Genomic DNA, 22669 nt, shown 5'->3' on the forward strand with positions numbered 1-22669 from the left:
CATTTATTGAGGCGTACGTTTATTATTGGCATCGCCACCCATCAGGGCCACCCTCTCGGGAGTCAATTAATTGGAAAATGTGCACTCCCTGCTTATGTAAGTGCTATTCAAGCTGTCACAGCGGGTTGTTATCGGAACGTCAAGTTCCTGTGCGTTTGATTGACTCTATTCATTTCTGATACGCTGTAGTACAAGTGTCGGTTTTAGGGACTTGACGATCCGGTTTGGGAAAAGCGAAAGCGACTGTCGGAAAGAGTCCGGTACGGATTACATAGACACATACGCAAGGTCGGCGGAGTACCTAAAAACGATATTTCTGCCAGACAATTGTTGAGAACAAATAAGAGCGCCATCAACTAATCCCGCCAAAAACCTGAAGCTAAATAAAATCCTAATATAGGCCAAAATTTGGTCGTCTCGTTATTTTTTGTCAGTGGCCAAAAAAGTCCCCAAGAGCCAAAAGCCAGCCGGTGTTGGAGAAGCTGACTACAGTACGAATTCAATGACTAACAAGGAGGCAACGTGCCAGCTTGCAAATAATCATGATATCAAAATCACTAGATGTGATGTGTGAGTGACTGGCCATTTTAGAATTTGACTGACAGCGCCTTTTGTCTACGGACACATGGACAGTTGAACACTCTCACAAACATAGGGTGACTGGTGCTTGTTGTCAGAAGAGTCTGAATTACTGTATTGTATGTAGTTAGGCATTGGCCAACGGAGAGGGGTGGGTTCAAATGAGATTCATCGGGTCGATTTTGATACGAAGTGATCCATATTTCCGGTTTCTTTCGCACTCCCCAACGAATGTTCTAAAACGACGAGTCAGCCCTGGCCAATTACAGCCCGCGATTTAAGCTTTATTCGCGAACACAAGATTTAAATTAAACGTTCGACTTCGAATGCCTAACTTTTTTGACTGTTCTTGGAAATACCTAACTCTCTATGTAATGAAAAGCAGGGGTCAGTCAACAATCAAAGATTCTGCCTGACAACTTAACGGAACGTTTCTGAAGTTAATGAATGTGACAGGCGCGCGGCACATGTCAAAATAAATGAACCATATGAACCGGTAATGCAATAATTACAGATTACCAATGCAGGTGTACCTGTTTTTGTATTGATCATTCATTCGCGAGGGGTGTGTGGATCTCTTGTGATACATTCTTAATTATTTGATATGAACGACATCATAGCCGTTCATTCGCCAAGTGCCCAAGAACTCTGTTTAGGGTTAGTGGATCTGTCTGATCATTTGTGTCTTTCGACTGTTGATAGCACTCATGCACAAATTGACTTGACAAATAATAAGAAAACTTATGGGGCCATCAAATTACTCCGTGACATGCTAAAACAGAAGCTGTTCATACGGGCAGTACATGTATGTATGCTGTCTGTTCACAACGTCCACCAGCTTGTTCCTTTTGTCCATTCTAGCCTTGGAGAAAGAGGACCGAAGAGGACTGAGGTCCGTCCGTGGCTCCTGGGTTCGATCGTGGTGGCCCAAGTTGGCCGCGAGGCAGGAAGAATATTAAATGAATGATATATGGGTCTTCAAATGTCAGGCCACGGACGTGGAGCTTTTATAAACGATCCATGGTGTCCACAGCCTGCTAGTATGTTTGCACATGTGCTCGCATTTAACCAAAAACTATCGTGTCTGTCAACAATGTGCGAATGCCAAGGTAGTACACTTGAATGATTGCCACCTCGATCAGCATCACAACAACTTTAGTGCAAATACTCCATCTCGGTCGGCACTGTCCTCTAAATATAGAGCGGTGCTTCATATGGGAAGTACTATTCAGACATAACGACCCCGCTCACAAGTGAAACACTATAACTGCTTTCGTGGCCGAAGTCATCACTCTATAAATGCCTCTTTGGGTTGTAAAATTCCACGTTGGATGGTGCACCTTAGATCTGGGGAGATTCCTCGATTCCTTATCCCAAGTACAATTAGGAATGCCGAGTGGAGAACTTGGCCCGCTAGTTTGAGAAACCTGGACCGGCAAATTGATAACAGCGTGTGGATTAGAACCTTATAAGGTAAGGAGACGATCCCGCTGCTCCCCGGGCTCTTCTGTCCGCTTATTTTTGATAGATGATTTACTGTTCGGGAATCACCTTGGATACACTTGTTCGATCTTTCGGAGGGATTTGGGAGAGATATTTCCGGGCGGTTCAAGACCCTCAACCACGCCGTTTGCGCTGAGAGTGAATATGTACGCAGTGCTCCCGACATTCCATATATCATATCAAAAGTGAGATACCTCTTGGTCGTTTTCCATATTTGGGAGAGTCTTTCTCGTTTTCCTTCCCTTGATACATCTCTCGATTACCATCATGATAAATTGGCTCTAAAGCTTTTGAAGAAGACGGCAACGACGAAGAGGAAAAAGAAGTAGACCTACCTACTTGAAAGATTTCCTTTCGAAGAAGACTTGTATCTTTCAACCAAGAGCACCGAAATAAGGTACTCCATTGGAGAACAGCCTTGTTTTGTCCCTTACATTTGAACCCGAAGGTAGGCAATGTCGACCTGAGCCAATGTACACTGATTTGTGGGAAAAAGGTCGTCGTTTAGTAAGCAGTCACGTTGGTCGCCATCTACGCCATCGTCACCGTCGTCTTCGTCTTCTTCTTGGCATTGAGCCGATTTCAATGATTGCCAAAGCCCTTCCTCGAATGGTTCATAATTACAATTCTCGCGAACACTCGGAAACGAAATTATTTGCCTTCCACCGAAGAGAAGCAATTAAATTTTATTGTTCAAATATCTATCAAACAGCATGAGAGTGATTGCTTCCCCACCGACCGGGAATCTGTCTGTCTGTCTGTGTGTATGTGTGTGTGTTTGCCCGTCCATCAGTGTGTGTGAGGAGAGAGTTGAGTGGACATGCTCTATGGCCAAAATTAGATTACCACTCAAAGTTCTTTATTTCCAGCCCCTAACTCTACCTAGAGGGCAGACTGGCAAGTGAGTAGTGTGTACCGGTATTCATGAATTTCTAATGTTACGTTGTTCGAGCATACTTTACCCGCAAACTCTGTCATGATTATCTACGCATGCCTAATCTAAGATCCAGTTTCACTGTTCAAATTCATTACCTGAAAGACGATACGGGAAATGAGAGTTCAAATTGTCAAGGGTCGAGTGGGAAAATCCCCAATTAAGGTGTGTCCAGAGTTGTCTGGTTGGTTGGCTGGTTGGCTTCAATGCAGTCAAAGTCAGTCGTTCATTGCTCATTGTGACTCGTTCTTCGGCCTCATTTTTCGTTCCTCCTAATCAGACCGCGGGGATTAGGAGCCATTTATTTCATTCAGTGTGCTTCAAAGAGGACTCCGAAAAGCCTACCATATTTGGTGAGGGATTTAGAAATGCAATCCTTTTTCTCACTCAGTGGGTGAGAAGATGATCACTGACAGAAACATTTCTGAACCTGTCGCTCCAACCGTGCCCATGTGCAATGGATCCCAGGTTTTTTTGTCGGACATGATTCAGCAAATTTGGTCGGACTATTTGAGGATGGATTAGTTATGCTGTCTTTCCTAGCAGCACCACCGCGAGACGTTCGAGGAGACGGATCGGTGTGGAAATCAAAAATTTGGAAACTATTTCATTCCCGCATGTGGTATCACATGCATTTGGTATTAGTACAATGGTGAGATTTGAATCTCCTGATATCAAAGGGCCAAAGGGGGAAAATGTCCCTTTTGTTCATCATCAGGCATCACCGCATAGCAATTCAAAAAGAAAAGAACCAAACTCCTGAACAATGTATGCATGGTAGTACACCCGCAGCCTAGCCACCAAAGGATGGCGGCTTGATTCGGGTTGGCGAAGCCCATTTGAGTGAGAAATGATTGCTCAAACCCAAAAACAAATGTAGTGGAAATGTATTCCAAGCACGCAGTCAGTTCTGGGCCATATGCACAGACTCCATTGCACACCCCAATACAGGCTGTACTTTAACATCTACAATATGTACGGACATTAATATCTAAAGGGTTGGATGCTGTTGTACCATGTAGGGCGCTCCAACAGCTTGATCCCATGGCGTTGTAATGAACGGTCTGTGTGCATGAGATGAAGTGATCTGCTTGAAATGGAGGAGGCCCTGGAATTGTTTATGGGGCTGTGGAGAAAATACGATTCCACACCACTTCATTGCACGGGATACGTAGAAAATATCCAGCCTTTCCTGGGACCCTAGTATGTTGAAGTAATAGTAGTAGTAGTTGTAGTGGTGGTGGTGTTTTTTCTACAGTAGTATTGGTGCCACTCGCTGTAGCCATAATGGAGGTGGTAGTCGCCGTCGTTGAAGGAAGAGGAGGAGAGGCATAAGCAGAAGAAGAAGAAGAAGAAGAAGAAGAAGAAGAGGAGAAAACCTCATTTATATCCAGCACACAGTCTTCCCAAATATCTTTCAATTTATATGCATGGAGCATCAAAGTAATTTCCATTAAAAGTGAAAATGACTTAGCACAAAAATAACTGAAGATGAAGTATATACAGTGGCTGGCCAGACAGCCGAACACACAAGCAAGCAAGCACGCACGCACGCACGCACACCATCGATAGATGGGCAGATATAGACGGTGATCTCCAAAGGTAACAGACATCGTGGAGAGCTCTATCGTCGTAGGTAAGTAGGTAGCTACTCTTCAAACAATTTGATGAAAACCCCCGACCAACCGCGAGGCTGGGTCCTTGGTTCATGGTGGATACTTACTCAATAGTTAAGGAGTCGATCTCACCAGAGGATGATGGTGATCATCATCTCCTGGTTCCTGATGATGGTTCGTGGACAAGCTGATAATGATGCCCAGAATCAGTGGGTGGCTCAGGAGGATGAGCATGAATTGCTCCCATTCTCACCGATGACCTCTCGAAAATCTTGAAAAGTTTACCGTGGTCGTAGAAGGAGAAGCTGGAAAAGGACGCTTTTGGATTCCATTACGAGTACATCGCCACCCGGGCTTAAATATTTATAAGCGACATGATGCGTTTTTCAAAAGAACCATTTACTGTCAAAGACTCGCGGCAAAGCCACATATCAAACAAAATGAAGCAGAAGAAGAACCAACCTCATGATAGATTCTGCTGATGCGGCTGAGTTTGTGCTTGTCAGTCCGACTTATTTCTAACTTTTACCATCTATAAATCCATGAACATTCGCCAACGAAGGAAACGTAAGCACACAGTTGAGGTACCTAATACATACTAACATCCTACATAGACATCCCAAGGTTCGAGACGAATGTGGGTGATGGCGGTGGCTCGCAGCGGAAATTTTTCCTTGGATAAAGAGGAACTTCACTGAAATATGCAGTGGCTCTAATCGCATTAGTTACACCTTGCCTCTCCGAAAATATATACACACATAATCAGGCAGAAACTAGAGTTTCTAGAATGGTCCCGCCCATTTCCAAAGGCTGATGTGGCCTCACTAGACCACGAACCAATCGTTCAAGTGAAGAGATAAATGACATTCGGAGCTCAAGAGAAGAGAAGGACTGGACCTGTCCAAAAGTATGGATAAGAGAATAGAATACGTACTGTAGACTCTTGAACGGACTCAAGTGGCTCATTCGTGGGCATAATGAACCAATGGAGGATTTCCATCTCTCGTTGTGGTTTTATCAAAAGCCCAGGACCGCTCCTCTGATCTGCATGATGTCAAATGTGGACACAGATCATGTTGATTTGGGTGTGCGAGAGTACGGCGGAGCCATCACAAGATCTTTGACATCTATTGGATCGCGATTGTCGGTCGTTCTTTCTGTGTGTGTGTGTGTTTGTCTCTCTGTCTGTCTGTCTGTGTCTCGAATCTCTTGTCAGAATGACAGTGGGTTGCTCCCCGAAGAAAACCCCCACTTTGGGGGAGTGGGAACGTAGTGCAGCATGTATGTATGCATGTACGTAGTATGGTACTAAGACTCCTTTACAAGTCAGATCGGTCACACTTCTCACAAACCCATCCAAGTCGCCAAAGATGCCACGGTTTGTCCAACTCAAATGCACCCACCAACCAACCACTCAAATTCCAAGAAGGGATGAGGAAAATGTGCCGTCTTGGCATTCAGTTTTCGACAATTGTGCTGAAGCACGCTCAGACGACGGACGTGGTGGCGTTGACCTGATTTTCTTGGACCCGACATGTACTATCCAGTACAGAGAGCTTGTTATTAGTACCACCTCCTACTTCGCATGACCGACTACGAGACGATAAGGCATAGGCTCATGTATGTATACGGTACAAACAGTACTCGCGAGTCATTGGGGCTCAAATCGAAGCCGCATTTTCGGAATGCAGTCTCGGGGAAAAAAACCCTTCCGAGACTTGAAGTTCGCCAGACAAAACATGCTCCTGTCTGTGTCGGTGCATGCATCAAGCTTGCTAAGTGCTTGGGGGTCTGCTGTGCGTGGATCATCATCCCACGATGATGTGCGTTAGGAGTCAAAGGTGGAAATCGTCACAATTACGTTTTCGTCCCCTGACCACGAGTATGCCAAGGGTGCGAATGGTCCTCGCTTTTTCACAGACATGGTCCATGCTCTTATCCGGAATACTCAAGAGCTGCTTATTTCCAGACTCTGAATTTTTGAACTTGAAAGCTTCCATCCAAATTTATAAATAACGTATTTGTAGATATACTAGTGAAGATGAGAATGGAATGCTTAGCATGGAGCAACCTACAATAAAATAGTTGACTGGGTTCAGTTCTCCATCTTTTCGATTCCAGTGGAGTTGAGTCTTCTTTTGATCCATTCCAACGATGCCAAAGTGGTAGGGTGGGGATGATAGTGATGACTCGACAACTTTCTTGACTCAATTCTCGCTCTTTCTATCTCTCGCATTCGAGAATGAACTTTTTCTACGCTAAATTTGAAATGGACTTTTGGGAAGAGTTCTCTGATCTTTCGACCATCTTGACCCCATTCTCAAGTGCCGCCAACTCATCCAAATTGGACGAGATATCGCTAGGGTTCAATCCAAATGGGTCGACGAAGACGATCACGAAGACGACGATGTTGCTGACTTAACGAAAATCAATGGAATGGATGCCCTGATTGGATCAGGTTAGAAATAATGTGACAGTATTTGGCAAAATTGTCTTGAAAGCTGTAAAAACCAGCATGCAGCCGCTCTGGATAATGGTGGTAAGACTGTACCATCTTTCATGTTGTTGGTGGCTTTTCGGGCCGATTTCAAGTATTTTGTTGACTTAATGGGTCCCTCACCTCTTCGTAAAAACCCAAATGGCTTCATCTGTTTCAGTAATATACGCGTAACTGCTTTTTAATCGATTCATCTTGGTGTTGGAGTCGTCTTCCAAGTGTGATCTACTAGTAATGCCATCTCTGAACAATCTTCTCAGTCAATTATTTGGACTTGCATGTTCCCTCAGGACGACATTTTCCCTCGGACACTCCACTTTCTGATCCCGAGGACTCAAAAATTTCACACATTTCCCATGCTCTGCTACAATTAACAACACCAAGCTGGTAAAGAGGCTTCTTCCTTCCGTTTTCTTCGGTTTCTTTCACGGTCGGTGCCACGAGAACGCGCAGTAATGGTACTGGTGCTCCAGCCTACATGGGTAAGACACCAACGTAATCAAATGTATTACCTCTGCGATGGCACACGTGCCATTGGTGCCGTATGACTATTCGCAAATTGCACTTACTACTGTCCACTGTGGGGTCTGTAGTAGTTAAAGCGAGAGAGGCAGCCGTGATTCACTGAGGAGGGGGATCAAGTCATTATCCACCTTGACGTAAACTTCCACGACGCGATGGATACCTATTCCTCCTGATGAGTGTCAATCAGGTGCTTGAACACGGGTGAGATGGGTGAGGCCGAATATGTAGAGTACTATCTTTAGCCTTTAGCCCTTGGGTGATAACCGATATCGCAGAAATGAAGATGAGCCGACATTGATGCTAGATAGAGCTTAATGCTCCAAGCGAGGAGGGATCTACCAATCCAAGTTAATTGTGGATATTTGGTAAGAAAGCCTTCCAGGCGTTTGCGAGTGAATAAATCTTGTTTCTCAGGTCGTTCGTGTGAATGGTGCTGTCAGATCTTCGGCATGGCATGGGCAGATTTCTTGAATTTGGACAAAACTCTTGGCTGGTGCGCAGGCAAATTTGTTCTCTCGAAATCGGAAATGACTTGGGAACACCTCAACAATGATCTGCACGCAATGGCACTCAAGTCGATCTGAAATCGTTCAAATGGTTCAACGCCAAATCGTACTCTACAAAGCAGATTCCACAGCTACTTCCTATTCAATTCGTACCGATTTCATTTGATTGTGTTAAGGTGACAAGCCCAAGCAACGCCCTATTCCCAAGAAAAATGGACTCTCTTAGCCGAGGAAAACTCGAGCTCTGAAACCAAAAGGGGAACCAACCGTTTGTAACAGTACGTACGTGGTCGCAAGAGCATGATTTATCGCATAATTTTGCGATCGATTCCGTGAGAAAGCATTCCTCCTGTGTTCGCTCGATATGTATTCCAAGTGGTTGTTCACTAAAGTTTCCCATGGATCAGTCGAGCTGTCAACTGACAGGGATCCTCCATTTGTATAATATTCCAAAAGCAGGCAAGAAGGGCCCTACAAAAAGCTCGCGCTGGTTGATGACAAACCATTCATCACTCGCAGGACTACTCCTCATACTACTGCTCTGCCTGTACGTAAGGCTATGTATGTACGAGTATATAGCCGTAGTCGTAGCTCCCATTCATATGGCCGTAAATAACGTACGTAGGCATGAAAGAGCAATAGAAGGTGGGTAGGCTAAATAGCACCTTTGTACAAATGATTGTTCTCTTCGGGGAACACACCCATTTAATTTGATAGAGACATTTTTTGGCCAATACAAATAGGGTGGGCCCAAATCACGACATGACCTGGTTTTGATGATCCGTGTGGATGGATGGGCGGATTTAATTGTACAGGTATGGAAGTTAAATCCGGGTATCAGATCACTGCCTGTATGGACCTTATTAGTCGGCCTCTAGTAGTGAGCTAACGTGTGTTCGTCAATCCATCCATGAATCCATGAGTCTATCCCGGAAAACGGCAAGGAATGCTTCATTCGTCCGTTCTGTCGAGGTTGTTCACTCCGGGATATAGACGCGAAAGCTACTGACAGACAGGCTCATGTTTTGTTTCAACGGACACCATCTCATTCACATCGTACGGATCGTCAAAGTACCTGTACGGTGAGTAGAGAGCGCTGAAGGAGTAACTGTATTTACGTATGCACGTATGTATATTGGTAGTGTTGCTTGCATTCCAGATGGAAAGACAAGTACGTACGTATTTCTCCTCAGGTAACGAGATGACGAGCTCGAGAAAGAAGCGAAACAGGGAAATGAGATATCTCGATGGTAAAAAAGTGACATATGTAAATGAGGACAAAAACGTCTCCTATACCTGCAATATTGTGCAGTACTCGTACTGCCTCCCTCCCCGCTATACCGCGTTCATAGGACAGGCTCGAAGAATTGGAAGGAGAAAAAGAGAAAGAAACTCAGGAGAACAAAGGAAATTGAAAACTTAATGGACAATGGAAATGAGACAACGACAGTAGCGACATCGGCCACCACCACCACCTGTGTGTCTGGATGCCTCTATTTAGCCTCTACAACCCCTCTTTTATCTTACGGACACTTAGGGTATATAGAGCACATACTAGATCATAAACAGTAACAAACAGTGTCATTCGCAAATCCTATCTTTTCACTAATGAGCTATCCCATCTCGAAATGGTGATGCGAGACCCTCCCGTTAGGATGATCTATTTTCAATTGGTTGTTGGCCATTTCTCATAGATTTAATGCAACGGATGAGCCCTCATTTCCGATGCACTGCTATTTGCCACTCGTCCCTTCGCCCGTCCTTTGGTCCGTTCGTCCGTTCGTTCGTCAGACGGTTCGTTCGTTTGTCAATTCGCCCACTCACCCGTCCCTTCGTCCCTTTCCAATACCATGGTTCAATGGAAATTGAAACATCAACCTCGTTGTAGTACTGTGTGATCGCAGGAGAGTGACTCTATACGTCCGTCCGTAGGTGAGGACTAAGGAACACGAAAAGACGAGAAATGTGTTATTGTCTTGTCAGTTTCCCTATCTCTCTCTAAAACACTGCAAGAGATGGATGGAGCGATGGGAGTTGGTGGAGCAGTTGATCGTAACTTCCTCGGACAAAGAGTGAAAGAGAAGATCCTCCTCCTCTTCGGGATCCTCCTTCTTTGCCTCGTGCCACCCCTCTTCCGAGTGTCTTTCTTCTAATATCTCAGCAATCTTTACTCCTTCCCTCTGCAACATCGTCGATGATGTAGTTTTCTGTTCATTGCACATGTCAGAGTCAACCCGAGCGTTAAAGAAGCCTGTCAATTTTGGGGCGGTCTCGACCTGTCAAACTTTCTCAGACAAAGAGGCCAATTTGGCCCAAGAGAGGCGGGTGCCTCTACTGGCCTCTAATAACACAATCGGACGCCAAACATTGACACGACCAAGATGAGATGGCGCATGGCATGCCAATTGGGATCTTAGGATGGAATGGAAACACAGGCGCGGTTGGATTTGGAACAAAGATCATGCTCTATTCCCTTCCTTCCCCACTTCCCCCCCCCCACACACACACTCCTGTCTCCTGCCCTCATGGGTGAATACTGTATAAACTCTTTGTTCAAAAGGTGTGTGTCTAAACCTCTGAATCAGAGGGGATTTTAGGGATCCACCGCCACCGCACAGAACACGTGGATGGATATAAGGTGAAATAGACCGACGATCCCCGGAGAACATGGAACTACTGTAGTGAGAGCTTGGCAGTTTGTTTCCACTCACTTCTTCGTCTTTCTTTTCGTCCCACTCATCTTTCAGCACATTCTTGTAAATGCGTGAGTGCTTTTTCACCCGATATTCCCAATCACATCCGGTCCTCGTTCAAAGATGTGCAAAGCGCACAATTACCTACTAATCGACCCTCTTTTTCTTTCCTCCTTTCTTTTTTTCTCGCACCCTTTCAAATTCCAGATCCACTTTTCAACACACCATGGCACTTACGTATGAAGGTTCTTGCTTTGTCTTGGCTAGTAAATCCGCAAGTCGAATCATTTGGCCGTCACCAAAATCATACACATATATGATTGTTCCACTAATGCCCAAGGCTTACCCACTCTTCCGTCAAGTAGTAAAAGGAGCCGAGTTCGGTGGCTCATGTTTGCACCTTGTTCTGTATATGTTTAAAGAGAATGGATGGAGACGAGATTGCGTATCGGGCTAAGCCCAGAAAGGCGGGCGAGAAATTAGAACGAGATTGATCTGAAGATTGACGCGTTTCAAGAAATTTGAGCTCACCCACTAACAAACACGAGGGATGTAGTAAGGTCCTCGAGAATGAGCCAAATCGAGGCACGTTTATAGCACATTTGAAATAAAGCGCTCGACACTCCACTTATTTATGAGCTTGGCATCTTTCAGTGGTGTGGCATGATCTGGGCAATTCTCAATCTTCAAATGTCCTGGGAAACCTTGGCACCCATTTGAGGGCAATGATAGCTGAATTGGTTGATTTTCTTGTTCTGGACACAACGAGATCAGAACTTGTATGATGATCAGGAACTCTTTCGTTCTGGTTTGAAAGTGAAGAAAGTTTTGATGAATTAAGAGCTAGCATTCTATGAAAGAGCGAAACTATTTTATCGAGCCAAGATCTTTCATATCCAATCAGATTTGAAAAATTTCTAAAATTAAATGGACGTATTTTGCTCCTTTGTTCTCTTCATATCTTGGTTGCCCAATGGCAAAGAACACTTAGAATGGAAGAAAAATCTTGTCATTTTTTTTCCTCTCTGCTCTCTCTCTCCCTTCTCTCTGTCTGTCTCGCTTTGACAAAAGAAAAGAGACATCATTGGGATGAGTTTGCCTCGGATCGTCCCAATCGTCATTGCCTATTCAAGAGGTTTTCGATCAAAAAGGACCCCCATTCTTCTCCTTATCATATTATCATCATCATCATCATCATCAAGAGCCACTCTCATGAACAGGATTGTTTCAAATGGACCTCATCAAGGAGGCTTTGTCTCTGAAGGTAGAGAAATTCTCTCACCCAACATTCAGCAGTCTACGTGTACAAAATCCAAAGACAATTGAGCCTCTTCTATTTGAAGAAGAAGAAGAAGAAGAAGATTTCGTTTGAAAGGGTCTGTCATCTCAAATTCATGACTCTCACTCCCTCACATGCATGAGTATCTTAAATTTAGGGTAATATTGGTCGCAACAACGAAATTGGAGAAATCCTCGGACTTTCCTTGAAACCTTATTGAAGTGTCACTCTTCTAATCGATCGACTAGGAAGCTTTTATTTGAAGCTTTTTATTGAAGATTAAAATCATGAAAGTCAACTTGTAACACATTTTGGGTCATAAAGTTGTGCTCTTTCCTAACCCTTTCGAAACCAGTCAAACTTGCTGTGTGATCGTCTGAATTATCAAAGTTTTAAACTTGGACTTGATTCGATCAGATCCGACCTGCGATTTGTACTGTTTTCGTGGCGAGGCTGTCAAAATCTCCTGCCAGGAGTCAAGTTACCGATTGCTCACTTCAGAGAGAGGAAAGACCTAGCATTTAACTTCATACTACGTACATGTACGAGTACATGCACCCACACTGCAGTATCAAAGTGGGGCAAAACTTTTTTCCTCTTCACTTTGATATGTTCCAGGTTCTTTGTCAAGAACGCATTGATGGCTGTCAAAACATGTTTCTCGTCAAAATTGGCAAAGTATCTATCTGTCAAAAACTAGATCCAATCCACATGCGAGCGGCTAGCTCCCCCATATACATACTCATATGTGCACAGTACAAAGGCTCAATCGCTCACGTTTGAAATCGGTACAACTTCTTCATTTTGTTTGTTTGAAAGTTGAGCAATCAGTGGTAAAAGCTGATGAATCATTCTGACGTGAGAGATTATAAACCCAGATATCGCCATTATTATCATATTTATCTCAAGACAAGGAGCTGGACGAATTCTTGGTTTTGATATCGTTTTTTTTGTTTGAATTTTTTTTTCCTTCGAAGAATGAGGCACATTGAATGAGGGTGTTTTTCCTGTCAGATCCTTTGGCGCCTCGTTTTGTTCGGACTGGCGGTTTGAGAGCAGTCATATTTTTGATGTTGCTCCATCCACTTAGTATCCCGTTTTCCTCAGGTCCTTTTTTGGGGGTGTGTGGGGGATGGCTTCATATCTCGTGTATGCACCTTCAGAATTGGAATGCTCCAGATTGCATATGAAGCCCCCAAACAACGGATACATGACTGATGGTTTGCCTTGACAAAATAGCCACTATCACTACTGTGTTGAACGAAGGGCATGCACTAAATAAATTGTTGGATGCTTGGATCACTTACTAGAGATGTCTTTGATATTTGCTTTAATCAAATCCACAACGGCGAAGGCCCTTTTCTGGGCTCAATTCATTAGCGAGGTTTCTCCATATTTGAGTATCGTAGTGCAAACCCTGACACTTCAAAGATAATATTTGCGACAAAAAAAGGACAATGTCCCGTTTGAGACTTCTATTAATGGCTAAAGTAGCTTGAAACCGACACGAAAAACTCTCGAATGGGTTCACCCATACCGAATATACTATCTACTATTTTGAAGTATTGTATGGCATTCGGATCTTCGAATGAGAAAAAAAAACATATTGCAACACAATAGTAGTATTTTAGACAATCAATAAATGTTTGAGGAAGCATCAATTGTGATGAAAAGTTCCTGTCCACGATTGCAGAAGTCCTATGGAGGTAACAAAAGTGGGCGCGACCCATTTACACACTCGGCACTCACACACTCATATTTTTGTTGAACACATTTTCTCCCTCTTTAACGGTTCTCCCCACACGAAATATGATTATGCCCTGATTGAGCTAGACATCTGTGACCAAGGACTTCTAATGGATGTGGCCAATCTCAAAGTAATCCCCGAATCAACTCAAGTCCTCGACCACGATTGCCACAATATCTCGGTCTTATTTTGCATATTCTGGAAGTGGTTATGTTTAGATGATTCATCCCACTCGCTCTGTAGCACATAGAGCACATACACTGACTGTATTGTGTATGTGGTGTGTGCGTATACAAGTGTACGGAATGTGGTGTTGGTGGTTTCGTGGCTTTAATCATGGGTTCATGTGACAACGCACCCACTTGTTAGCCTCACAGAGATTTTATTTTTGAGAGAGAAAGAGAGAAGGGGGACGGGTATTTTATGCCTCGAAAAACATCACTTAAAAATGCTCAAACTTGGCAAATTATTGGGTGGAGGCTGCTACATCATGCAACACCAGGAATTAATGGCCAGAAATTGACTCATAGTCGTCATTAAATCTGACCATTTGCATACCACATCAGTTTCACGAGCACTGAGACGATGGGCGAGCAGAAAATATCTGGATTCGAAAGATTGCATTTTCAAGAGCTTTTGGGAAGTGAAAAACGTTTTAGGCTGATATCAAATGATATTTGGGTATAGTTACGCATTGCTTCCTAGGGCTAAAAAGCTCAAGCCTTCAATGTTTGTCTTTAGAGGTTTGGAGCTGATAACTTTTTCGACCATGTTGGTGGAATCATGGTCTTCGTCGGAGGCTTACAATCTCAAACTCCATGTGAAATAAATTCGATTCAAAGGAGGCGCGTTTTACAATCGGGGCTATCTCAGATACCTGAAATGATAGCGCAAGGTGGGAAAAACATAACAATACCTCACTACCGGACCTGAACTTGTAACCATGAATGAATTATTCTAATGGCCCAAGAACATGTTACAGCGAGGGTCGAAGGAAAGCTCAAGAATTCGTTCTGTGTGTATGCCACTTGCCAGTGAAATATGTGTCTGATTGTCAACACTCTTTAGACAGTCTCGGGTCTTCTGACTGTGTCAAAAAGCCAAGACATTGAAGAAGAAAGAAGAAATGGTTTTGTTGTTGTCGTTGCAGTTGTTCAGTGGCAGGATGGGTCGGAAATTCACAAAAGGTTGGCTTGAACAAAAACTGACTACCTCTACTACCATTTTGGGAGAAACGGACCGGACGAAAACCGGGAGAAGAGAAAAGAGCCGAGGCCAAAAAAGAAAGATGCTTTTTGTGTGGTCGTCAGAGAGACGTAATATTCATAAGAAACTTGGGAGCCACCGTCCTAGGATCCCCGGTGTCGGAAGAGCACCAAGAGAGTGAAGAGGGGCACACACTCGTTTAGGACTGTAGGTTCGAAATTGAATCCCAGCTTCCTTGTGCATAAAAGAGCGATTTTGACGTGTTATGGTTATGGCTACCAAATCCAATTCCTCGGCCCACCAATGGGCATGAAGACGATGCGAGCGTTCGCACAATACAAATGGCCAAGCCAGAACATCGTTGTGCATAATTTGCAAGCGTTTCAATGACGTACGATCAAATGGTTGCGGAGGCAGAAAGTAGGAAAAAAGAAAGAAAGAGAGAAAGAAAGAAAGGGAGAGACAATGGAAGACAAGAGTCGGTAAAAAAAAAAAATAACAGCAGTCTATATGGGAGCCCTTTTAGGGGGGATGGTGTGGGGTCGTCGTTCACAGACATGCTACACAGGAGCTGCTGCTGTAATGATTAGAAAGAAAAGCCAACATGACTTATCTCCGGTGTCATATATGCTAGACTAGTGAATTCAAGTACGAACCCTAGAGCTTCTTGCGACATGCAGTGTCCATATTGGTAAGGCCACCAGGGTCGGAAGGAAATTGGTTGCTTGGCCCATCACCATTGACCTCCTCAATGTGTAGTCCCTTAATTCAGGAAAGACCGCCAAAACGAAGATTATCTCTCGAGTGGGCACGCTGTACCACTACATAACCACATAACCGGCACACTACAAAGTACATATACATCAGTAATAGCTGGCCAACGTTGGTTCCAGGAGGTGGCTTGAAGGTGCAGTGATTGACCTAAACACCTTGAAAAGGCATCAAACTCAAAGTTATGAGGATAACGACTAAAGTGGAGGTGTCGGTTGTTGCTCTCACTTATGAGAATGCTGTTGTTGCTGCCGCTGCTACTACTTTACTACTACTATCGCAGCCACTCTCAGCACTGCATTTGTGAACCTTTGGACGTTTCTGGGGTCGTCTAATTATTGGGCGGAGTGAAGAGCTCCGGCAAAATATGGCAATATGTCGTAAAAATATACAAAAGAAAAAAATAAATTAACTAAGTAACACTGGTGAAGGTAGTGGTTGCTGGATTGTACTCTCATGACTCAGCCATGAGCCCTAGTGTGCCAGCTCTCAACGGGACAGGCTTGAGACGCAGTCGAGAGTGGTCCTAGACCTACGTACGTTGGTGGTGAGGAGTAACATGGGAAGGCCAAGCGAAACTCGAGAGCCCAATTGAGAAATCCAACCGAATCATCATTCAGAATCTTGATAAACTCCACTCCTCCTTGTCATATGTACAACACATCACCGCATTCTTGTTCAAATTTTCAGACATCTCAGCTGTCAGGGGTACAAAAGATATTTTGATACGATTTTTTTCACTCAGCTTCGACTGTGTTCACTCTGCCCTTAAAGGGGTCTTTGATCGACTCAAGGGTACTCATGTAAAGATTCAAGATATGGCAAGTGTTAGTTCTTTCACTATCACCTTTATCATCGTCGTCGTCGTTATCATTTTGTCCTCCTTTTGTTGAAGCTCCGATGTTTGGGTTGGATGGTATTTTAAAAATGTATTCAAATCCTCAAGGCGCAGGATCAATTTATGTGATTTTATTCATGAATCAAGACGATGCCTAGTGGTTTGTCGGCCCAGGAGAGCCGAGGAAGTGATCGAAATCCGTTGGACACTCGAACAATCGGCCAAATTTCAAAACCACACCATAACTCGTTATCTCTACATAAGCAAACGGACGTCAGAGCAAACAGATTTTATTGCTCATAAAACGAACTGTACTCTTATGTACGGTAGATCCATAATATCCCTCTGGGGAGCGGTGGAAGGACGGACGGACGGACGGACGGGCGGGCGGGGCGAGGTCTGCATTTCAACCCTAAAACCCGGGAAGAACCACGAGTGGTTGGTTCAAATCTCGATTCTTCGTTTGCTCAGTGTCAAGCATGGAAAACGTGATGACCTGCCAATCAGGAGGGAAAAGAGGAACGTCTGCCAATGGGGGAAAAGAGAATGTGAGTTCTGTTGCCCGAATTTCCACACTATCATCCAAAGCCATCTTTTGGCAACGTCACACTTGGCACGTGGGTCTCTACGCCATCAAGAACCAGCATCTTAGCCATAATCGCAAGGGACGAGCACACTGCTCTGGATACCACCGTATACTGTTACTGTACGTAGGGAAGGAACGATCTAGTACAACTCTTGTAAGGTATGGCCAAAGAACAACAACCGTCGACATTTGGTTATCTTTAATGTTGGAAAACCTTATGGTCAAAGCATCAAGGGCAGGAAATTGGAAATTGGCAAATCAACAGACATCTGCACGACCGAATAACATTGTGCAAAAATGCTCCACTACCCTCGAAGCCACCCATGTCGTTAGCTCATTCCAGCTCTGGACTATTCTTTTGCAAGTTGGTCTTTTTGCCAAAGCTTTTTTGTGATTATGTACTCCTGTGCCAAGGTGTTAAAGGGGGGCTGCTGAAAAAAGCTATCTTAAAGAGCCTTCCATGCTCTACTTTTTCATGGTTCTGCAGTATCAACTTGCTTCTTTGAAGCGCCAATCTTTCGGTTGATAATCTTTTTTTTTCCACAATGGAATCAGTGAAACATATTTTGTGACTTTTTGACTCTTGGCACCAACTCGATGGTGCAGTTTTTTACTCATCGAGCTCATCCGCTCTCTTAATCTAAAGGGAGTTGAATGAAATTGGCATACAGAGAGAGAGAGAGAGAGGGAAGCGAGTGTGCAAAAATTGGAAATGACACTTCAGAGTACTGCTACACCTGGACAAAGAGCAGGAAATAAGCGGCTTTCGGCCAAAAAGAACCATGGTCGTCACACTTTTGAAGTGAGAGGGGGAAGCTCAATTTCCCCCAAAAACAGCACACGGAGCAAAAGTTTTTTTTGCATTGGACTCTGTCTGAGAAGCTGGCAGAGGCAATGTAAACCAGCCAGAAACCAGCGAACCAACTCACCGACCAAGCGACCAACCCCAATGGTGCCTTATTCAGTGGCGTTGTGTGCAAAATCTGAAGAGCCTTTCATGCCATGGGTTCCTGGCGATGATGGTGGTGGTGTTGCTGGCGGAGACTCCTCTGATGATCATGAATCTTTCGCCGCCGACGACGGCGAAGACGATGAAGATGATGATGATGATTTCTCAAAAGGCTGGAAATGCCTTGTTATAAAAATCTTAGGGAGAATAATGATAAAATGCTTCACGCTGAGCAGGCCATAAAGTGGGGCCTCCGATCGTCAAGGAACTCGTTCTGCCTTGATACGATGGTTCTCATGGCGAAACGAGAAAGGCGAAGCAAGAGCAACTATCACTATTAACTCCTACTACTACTGCTACTACTACTACTACTACTACTACTACTTCTACTACTTCTACTTCAACAACTGCTCGAACGGTCGTCTTCCAAAGGGTGATGACAGCCACAATTTTGTTTCCAGGATCATTAATACGACTCCTCACAGAGCTGACGCTGATGACGGGAAAATTCCTCCCAAGAAACATATCCCAAACCTCAAGTAAGAATACTCAAATCTGGTGGATCCGTCGCCTGCTGTTACTACATACAAATCCACGCTTTCTTTTCCGGACCTAGTAGGACTCGGAGAACCAATTTCCTCGAATATGTTTCTTGTGCCTACACGTTTGTCTAAAAACACTCCCTGTCGATTGAAGAATCAGAGGGTGCCACCGATGGGCGATATTCATCAACTTTTTGCTCTCCAAAAGTAGTTCGTTCGTAAGTAAGTTGCCCACCGCTAAAGTGGCCACAAACGATATATTTGATCATGACAAAAAGTTTGGTTTATTTACAATGTCTTGTTGGTGTTTTTGCTGCCCTAACAAGACGTGGCTTCCCAATGTGATATAACACTCGTAAATTCTCGACTGATACGATTATCTGGAGACGCTCGTCGTTCTCTGGAAAGCCTGGTGCGGCAAGACGACTTGGATGGCAATCATAACCTTATCATAAAAAAGTCATGAAAACCATGGATGAAAAAGAGCAACGCAACGGCGAGTTTGACATTTTTGAACAAGCATATTACGAGTACTTTGGCTACAAGCTCCGCTACTTCAAATTACACGAACACAAGACACAAGAGTGTTTAAACCAAGATAGTTCGTATTCATTCATTGAATCTTAGCTGCCACCATCCTGAATGAAAAAGGTCTCCCTCCTCACCATAAAAGGTTCTTCTTGCCTATCTTTGACAAGACAGTCCTGCTGATAAAGAACAACTCGTTACGGAGATTTCCAAGTCGATCCATCTCATTAGAGGATATTTTTAAGTATTTTGGGTCTTTTTGTGCTCAACAGATTCTACCCTACGACGAAGCAGCTCAACTGAGTCACTAGTGCAAGTATTTTTTCCCCTCTATCTAGCCTTTTTGAGCGGTATCAAATACAATAAAATTGGTCGAGTGAATAGGGATAGACACCACCATACCAGACGCACAACCGGCTATCATGAGGTCGTTCAATGTTTATTGACACTTGATTGGTGCCCATAAATTACTTTATTATCCCAGACAAGACCTGGGTGCAGACGTAGCCCTGGGAAAGAGTATAAAAGAAACTGCTGTCCCTTCTTCCTCGCACGAACGATCGAGTTTGATCACTTGACCTCAAGACAACGTAGAGTATGGTGCGTATTGTGTCCATACTGAATATATGGACACAATTCGAAGCAATCACTTCGTTTGCTTTCTTGATGTGGCGAGATGAAACCGTCTCAAAAGGTTCAGATCCATGGACTAATAAAGGATGGGCATGGTGGATATTGTACTGGGTGTATTCTTGTGGCCTCAAGATTGAATGCGTCATCGAAGTTGCGATTACATTGTGTGGCCGACAATGAAGATGAAGAAGAGGGAGACATAGAAGAACAAGAAGTGCAAGCCGTGCTTTATCGCATGCAATAAGACCGACGAGAGAGAGGCGAAAGAAGCAAACCAGATACGATTTGGTTTGGTTTCGGTGGTGGGCAACCTACGGAAGAGTGCATCTCCTCCTCGTTGAAACGCCCTGGATCCACTCAATCTCCACATCGGGGAGCTCAACGATTTTCCTCTCAAGACAGAAGGCACAAGCCCTGATTAGGGAGGCTTTTCTTTCGAGTGTTCTCTCGGGGGGCAAATAATATTTCTTTTCTTCTCTTGCCTGCTGTTCGTTCTTCGTTCTTATTTCTTCGTTCTTCCCTCGCTTGGCTTGCTTTGTTGCCGGCCTAGTCTTTAACAAGGAGAAGAAAGAAGAATAATGGTCTTACTTTTTATATCCGCTTGGTCTTTCCAAGACGAGGGAAAGACAGAAAGAACCAGGATTTGGATCAGGTTTGCCAGTTCGCACAGGACACCAGTGATCTGTTCAAGGCCAGCAGCTATCATATCCTACATGAAAAATGCCTTGTGTGGCCTTGAGACCTGAATGAGATTGGTTTGGTATGTCAAGGGTCGTTTCTTGTCAGGGAACAAAGGCGAAATCCAGGGGAGGTAAATGTGGATAAGTGCAATGAAAAATGCCAGAAATGGGAACACTGCTCCTTCATGGGCTTACCAGAGGATTAGAACCCGGGTGGAAAAGAGGGCAAGAAAGACCATCATTAATTTCACAAAGGACAGAGATATTGGAGATTGGTAGCACTAAAAGCCTGTAAGATTTGTAGAACAAGGTGCCATGAAACAAAGAACCCAAACCAACCCATCTTTCTTCCGCTTGTTTCACATGAAAACGACTGAGGAAAAAGGCCCTAAATCAAGTCTCGAATGAGGCTTATCTCGTAACCAAATGCCATTTATCCCTGATCATTCGGTGCCCATTCGTCGTACTTGAATCTCTCAATGTCTGCCTCTGCCAGACAATTGGCATAAATCGGCCCTCCCCAACATAACATCAAGATTTCATCCAAACAAAGCACGAACCAACGAAGAAAGTTAGTCCAATGGGCCATTCCAGAATCTCACAACATGACAACCTTTTGACTACGAACACTCAAGAACACAACAAGACTATTTCATCTTGATGACCAATGAGGCAAGTTGAATTATGAAATGGCTGGGGCTAATAAATAAGCGAGCAATTCTCTCACTCAAAAGAGAGAGAGAACTTTTGGGCTCGTATACTATCTCTCAGTTAGACTTGTTTGTCTACGGTCTGGCCTTCCTGGGTACTGCTGGAAGTACAGTACTGTTTTACTGTACAATAACAAACAATGCTCAAAACATTTCCTTCGATGTAGCGTTTGGCAGTCAAAATAAAACAGCCCAGATCGGAGATAGTGTCTCTGTTCATACAGTAATCTAGCTTTGATGTTTGGTGGTAGGAAGCTGGAAAGATAAATGGCATTGATGCCTCGAAATGATCCGCAGAGTCAGCCTGAATCAAGATTGCACAGACAAATGAGACGATTTAGATTCTTATCAAACAATGCCATCTTTTGTTGCTATTCTCGTTGGGTGCCTCCTCCGTCGAGAAGTCCATCAATGACTTTCTCGCTAAACATCGCAATGCGTGTAAGTGTACAAACACGGATACTAGCGAATAGTATCATTTAGAACAACGGTCGACTTCGTCCACGAAGCGTTAATGAGCCAGCAAGCCTTTAAATCCAGTGCACAAACTCGAATCCCTTCTGTTGATCGAACTCATTTGAATCGTCCAAGACGAGTTTGTGTGCTCTGTGCGTGTGCTTGAGAGAGGAGCATCTTGATAATCCGGGGTTGAACTAATGCGATGCGAAGAGCGTGAAATTTGTTTTATGTTAAAAAGTATTTCACGCAAATCACCCACCTCCCCCCGACTGACCCGCCAACCGACCCGCCAATCGACCAGCCAACGTTCAACAACTTGAGTTGGCCTCGTTTAAGTCCATTTTACGCTAGTGAAAGGATCGTCCAGAGTCTCCCAGAGTCTTGATCAAAGCCAGGTCTTGTCACTATTTTGAATGTTAAGTCGTCTGTGATGGATTAGAGTCAGGGCAAATCTGATCTCAATTCTCGTGAACTACCTAGATGATGGACTGCGATGCTCAAATTCGAAGATTTACAAGGCACCATTGAAAAGATCTGCTCAAGCACAGCGAGCCTGTAATGATGAGAGCTGAAGGATTGTCGGAAACCATTGAAACCGGCTCCCTTTCTTCATTCGCCCGGAGAAAATCCCTCACCAAAATCTCGAGATCTGACAAGGAGCTCGTTTCAATTTTTCCTTTGAGAAGATGCATTTCCTGCCTGACACCCGCTGATGCAGACACGCACACGGACGCACACGGACGCACACACTGGTCGGTTGATCGTCGTTTCAGTGGTCGTCGTGGACGTCTTCGTTTGCCTCATTCGAACCATTATGCCGAGGCCCATGAAGATCATTTTTCATTTTAGCCTTTTTGCTTCAGAGGCAATTTATTCCATTTTTCTTGG

General features: G+C 44.1%; 1 protein-coding gene across 3 annotated transcripts in view; it reads right to left on the reverse strand.

The window, feature by feature from the left end:
- Nucleotides 1–22669, reverse strand: part of LOC131881336 (sestrin-3-like) — a 140879-nt gene that overhangs the window by 7080 nt on the left and 111130 nt on the right. The window contains exons 1-2 of one of the 3 annotated variants that reach the window (XM_059228173.1): nt 16397–16748; nt 15742–15930 (exon numbers count right to left, since the gene is read on the reverse strand). The exons of 1 other annotated variant lie outside the window; for it this stretch is intronic. In XM_059228173.1, coding sequence (XP_059084156.1) covers nt 15742–15825 — 84 coding nt within the window. In that variant the 5' untranslated portion in view covers nt 15826–15930; nt 16397–16748. Of the gene's footprint in view, nt 1–15741; nt 15931–16396; nt 16749–22669 lie in introns of those variants that run through there. One more of the 3 variants, XM_059228175.1, reaches the window with a different exon arrangement.

The sequence above is a fragment of the Tigriopus californicus genome, chromosome 5, assembly GCF_007210705.1.
Source record: "Tigriopus californicus strain San Diego chromosome 5, Tcal_SD_v2.1, whole genome shotgun sequence".
Taxonomy (NCBI): domain Eukaryota; kingdom Metazoa; phylum Arthropoda; class Copepoda; order Harpacticoida; family Harpacticidae; genus Tigriopus; species Tigriopus californicus.